Source organism: Chelmon rostratus, chromosome 19 (genome assembly GCF_017976325.1).
Source record: "Chelmon rostratus isolate fCheRos1 chromosome 19, fCheRos1.pri, whole genome shotgun sequence".
NCBI classification, from domain to species: domain Eukaryota; kingdom Metazoa; phylum Chordata; class Actinopteri; order Chaetodontiformes; family Chaetodontidae; genus Chelmon; species Chelmon rostratus.
Window position 1 is genome coordinate 13,951,573 of NC_055676.1, and position 4,330 is coordinate 13,955,902.

General features: G+C 40.0%; 1 protein-coding gene across 1 annotated transcript; it reads left to right on the forward strand.

Moving 5' to 3' along the window:
• Positions 1 to 3,422, forward strand: LOC121622951 (ADP-ribosylation factor-like protein 3). The gene is made up of 6 exons (XM_041960035.1): positions 1 to 62; positions 1,075 to 1,218; positions 1,372 to 1,488; positions 1,627 to 1,677; positions 1,965 to 2,150; positions 3,097 to 3,422. The coding sequence occupies exons 1-6, from the start codon at positions 60 to 62 to the stop codon at positions 3,142 to 3,144; spliced, it is 549 nt and encodes a 182-aa protein (XP_041815969.1). The 5' UTR covers positions 1 to 59; the 3' UTR covers positions 3,145 to 3,422.
• The last annotated feature ends 908 nt before the right edge of the window (positions 3,423 to 4,330 follow it).

Below are 4,330 nucleotides of genomic sequence, written 5' to 3' on the forward strand. Positions count from 1 at the left end.
TTAGAAAGATGTTAATCCGCTCAGTCTGAGCAGGGGCCACACGCACACCTGAGGAAAACATGGTGAGTTATCATGATTCACAGCCTTGGCTGCTTTGGAATACTAACATTGTAATTATTTATATTGTCAATGAATTATATTTGTGTCATGGTGTGTGTGTGTGTGTGTGTGTGTGTGTGTGTGTGTGTGTGTGTGTGTGTTGCTGAAAACTGTTAGCCACAGCTGCCTAACGTTACATGCCAGTAAATGAGGCACCTGGGTGGGATAGATAATAAACTGCTAGTTTTTAGAAATTTGTCACTGTCACTGAATTTCACCAATGCTCAAACGTAAAAAAAATGTAATAGTTTTCATTTAGCTAATCTAAATTTTATTTTCATTCTGGGATCATTCAGTCTCAACAGGTCAGGCTTCAAGGTCAAGCAATTTTATTTATATAGCAATTTTCCAACCAGGAGTTTTACAGAAGAAAGAAAAAGAAAAAAGGAGAGAGAGGACACTATATTGTCAAAAAGACAAAGTAGACGAACCACAATTTATAATTTTATCAAGAAGCTAAAGACAACAATTGAGTTTTAAGACATTTTTTAATGATGTGCACTGAAAAATGTTGAAATTACTACTTTATGTATCGATTTGTAATTTGCCAGAAAATTGGTTGTTTCTTCATCTTAACAGAACACACTGCAAGGTAAACAGCTTGAGCCAAAGCCTTCCTTATCACTTTCTGGACACAAGCCACTCATTTTGCGCATGCTTAATCTTGGCCAATGAGAGCTCTTGAGCCACTACAGGTGTAGGTCACTGCAGGCAGCTAACAGCTAAATCCTCATGCTCTAGATGATTCTAGCTTTTGGGGTGAGTGTTTAACCTCTTGTTCAAGCTGCATCAGCTTCCTCTGCCAGCCCCTGACACCATGCTGCCCTCTGATGAATTGTGTTTTACCTGACACAGCTTAGGCCATGATTCAGTCAAAATATAGTGAGAAAATGCTTTTGGGTTTGCCTATGAAATGTCATCTTTAAACCCATTGTCCCATTGAAACTCGTAGCATGTACTCTGCTCCACCTGCAGGGCCTGTTGTCCATTCTCCGGAGGCTGAAGCAGTCTCCAGAACAGGAAGTACGCTTGCTGTTGCTTGGCTTGGACAATGCTGGAAAAACCACTCTGCTGAAACAGCTGGCAGCTGAAGATATCAGCCACATCACCCCCACACAAGTACAAATATACACACACTCGCATGCATCAAGTAGCTCAGTCACACACTGTGGAAATACATGTCTTCATTTTCCAGTCAAACAAATTTCCAAACCATGTTTTAATTCTCCTGCTGCAAGTATTACATAAAGCATCAGTCTTATTTTTCAACAGGGCTTCAATATAAAGAGCGTTCAGTCATCTGGCTTCAAGTTGAATGTTTGGGACATCGGAGGTCAGCGCAAGATCCGCCCCTACTGGAGGAATTATTTTGAGAACACAGATGTATTAGTAGGTTCTTTGCAATGTACTTGTTACAATAGCCAGAATTAATGAAAGTGAACAACCACACATAGTAGTTCTTACAAGACAGTAGGTTATGCAGAGAATGAACTGTTCTTGTAATATCTGTGGCGGTGTTGTTTGCAGATCTATGTGATTGACAGCTCAGACAGAAAAAGATTTGAAGAGACTAGTCTGGTAAGGTGCTATTTCTATTTTTTTCTTAGTGCAATAAAAAGATTTTGTGTGATTACTACTCATATACAGTTACTAGAAAACATTTAGTAGACTCATCACAAACAGTAGGAATTAAAAGTTGATCATGGATGATTACAGATGCTGATAGCAGGATGTCAAGACAATTTATACATTCATATTTTTTTTAATTTCAATGTTTTCTGATTTTCTGAAACATCAGTATTATTTGTTTTATGACTCAGTCGGTGTACATGTCACTGGCCACCCTTGTGTGTCTGTTCCTCCAGGAGCTGGCTGAGTTGCTGGAGGAGGAAAAGCTTGCTGCTGTGCCATTGCTCATCTTTGCCAACAAACAGGATCTGATGACAGCCACCCCAGCGTCTGAGCTGGCAGAAAGTCTCAATTTGCACACCATCCGCGATCGCATGTGGCAGGTCCAGGCCTGCTCAGCAGCCACGGCTGAGGGAGTGCAGGTAAATACAGTGCACACAGTCTGCAAACACACAGCATGAATATGCAGTGAGGGTTGAGAGAGGGTGGGCTGCAGAGTGACACAGAGTGAGAACTCACAGAATATTGGACCTGTCTACTTTACTCAAATTTACACTGAAATCAAGAAAAGGCATTCATTTTACCAACATTAACAAAAGCCCCCTTAATATCAGATGGACCAAGTGAACATATGATTTCTGTTTATCATACACAGTTTGTACATTTAAACTTAAAAGCAGCAAATGATAAACTAATGAACTTAACCAACTTCAGACAAAGCTTAGGATCTACAGTAGAACCCCAGCTGAAACAACAACAACATGCATTAATAATGCTTCTGTACATGTTACTTTAAAACCAACTTACCGGCTTCTTCTTTGCAAACTTTTCCTGATTTACTTGTGTTCATGTTGACTAACGAGCCAGCGGCAGTTAATTTCTGTTTTAATCCTTCCTGCTCAAACTGTACATACTTGTACTATTTATATGATCGGCCCAGATTAGAGGTTCAAAGTTAAGCACGTTGTTATCTTTCTAAAGACCAAAGAGGCTTTGCTGTTGTGTCGATGACAGTGTCAACACCAGCCACAGTTAGACGCTGTTTTTAAAACATAATTTATTCTACAGCCAGTCATCATATTATACATCATAAAATTTATATCAATCTCAGAGTCAACAGTCCACTTTAAGTAGAATTCACATATTTCTGTCTTGATTTCCTTATTTTATTGTCAGTTTAAATGAGGGACCGCTGGCACAGAATTCATGCAGGTTATAATGCGGTTGTGCTGCTCGTTCTCTCCTCATCATCAGGATATCTTGAAAAGCAGCTGTAAACTATGGCTTGCAAACGCACTTTTAAGCTGTGGCTCACATCAGTTTCACCTCCCGAATTGTCACAGCATCACATTATCTGCTTCTTTGCAGGATGGCATGACCTGGGTTTGCAGAAATATAACGTTTCGGAAAAGGTAATTCAGGAACAACAGATCTGTGAAGAATTGCAGTTGCACTTTACACTTGACCCATCCAGTCACTTTATGTCCGGGACAAATAGGTGACAGAATGTGTTGTTATTTTATTCTATTTTTGCCATTCTGTCTTCACGTGACAGGGTTAAGACATTTTACAAGTAGAAATTGTTAATACAGTCATTCTACATGTGTTAACTTGCATGTCTTGAAATGTATATACTGTGTATATTAGGCTGTTTTGTTTAAACTGCTGGTTCGGCACACTATTTTTTTTTGTAATGCGGTACTTTTAATGTGACGGTATGTAGTCACTGACTATGTGAATAAAACTTCAGCATTTTGTGTGGTGGATTCATGACCGATACTGTAGCTGTTGTGTGTCTGTGAGTCTTTCCATTTAAAGCTAGAGGGCGGCCTTGCGCTAGTGTTGCCTCTCAGAGCCCAGCGCACAATTATTAAATCCTCTGCTCTTTGTGAATGGTGTGGCGTTCTGTGCCACATTTGATTTGCTCATTTCAAAATCACATAATTATCTTTTCTTCAGTTGATATAGTTTGCTCTATTGCCAATCACAAAGTCTTTCTTTGACATACTGTCAAACAGATGGAAGACCATTAACAAGGCAGGCATTAATCAGCAGCAATCCATTTAGTGACGCTTTAGTGAGATTTTGCTCATTCACGCTTTTGCAGAGCTGCTTATGGCCACGCTGTGTTCTGCTCAGGTACAGAAGAAATCTGCATCATGATGCGAATGACCATAAAACATGAACAGATGCACATGCACACAGTGAACTCACCTCTGTACATCTCTCTTGCATACACAATAAACCATACAGAAACACCTTGGCCATTCAATTACTCAACTACTCACCTTGTTCACCATGATTTACCACAAGGCAATTGCATTTTCTGTCTATTTTTCTATTTTGTCTTTTGCAGCACATTTGCCACAAATCCCACTAATCTGAACTGGCCGAGTGCTCTGCTGTGGTCCTATAGGGCATTTACATACAAACCTTTTCCAGGACTAATGGCTCTCCAATACAATTTGCATTTATATAGCCCCCTTCATACCAACATGATTTGGCGCCTTTGCCCATGATAAAAATAAACCTCCTCCTTTGGCCTTGAGTTACTGCCCTGCTCCTGCTGCTGCTGCTGGTGTGTGTGTTCGTGTGTGTCCCT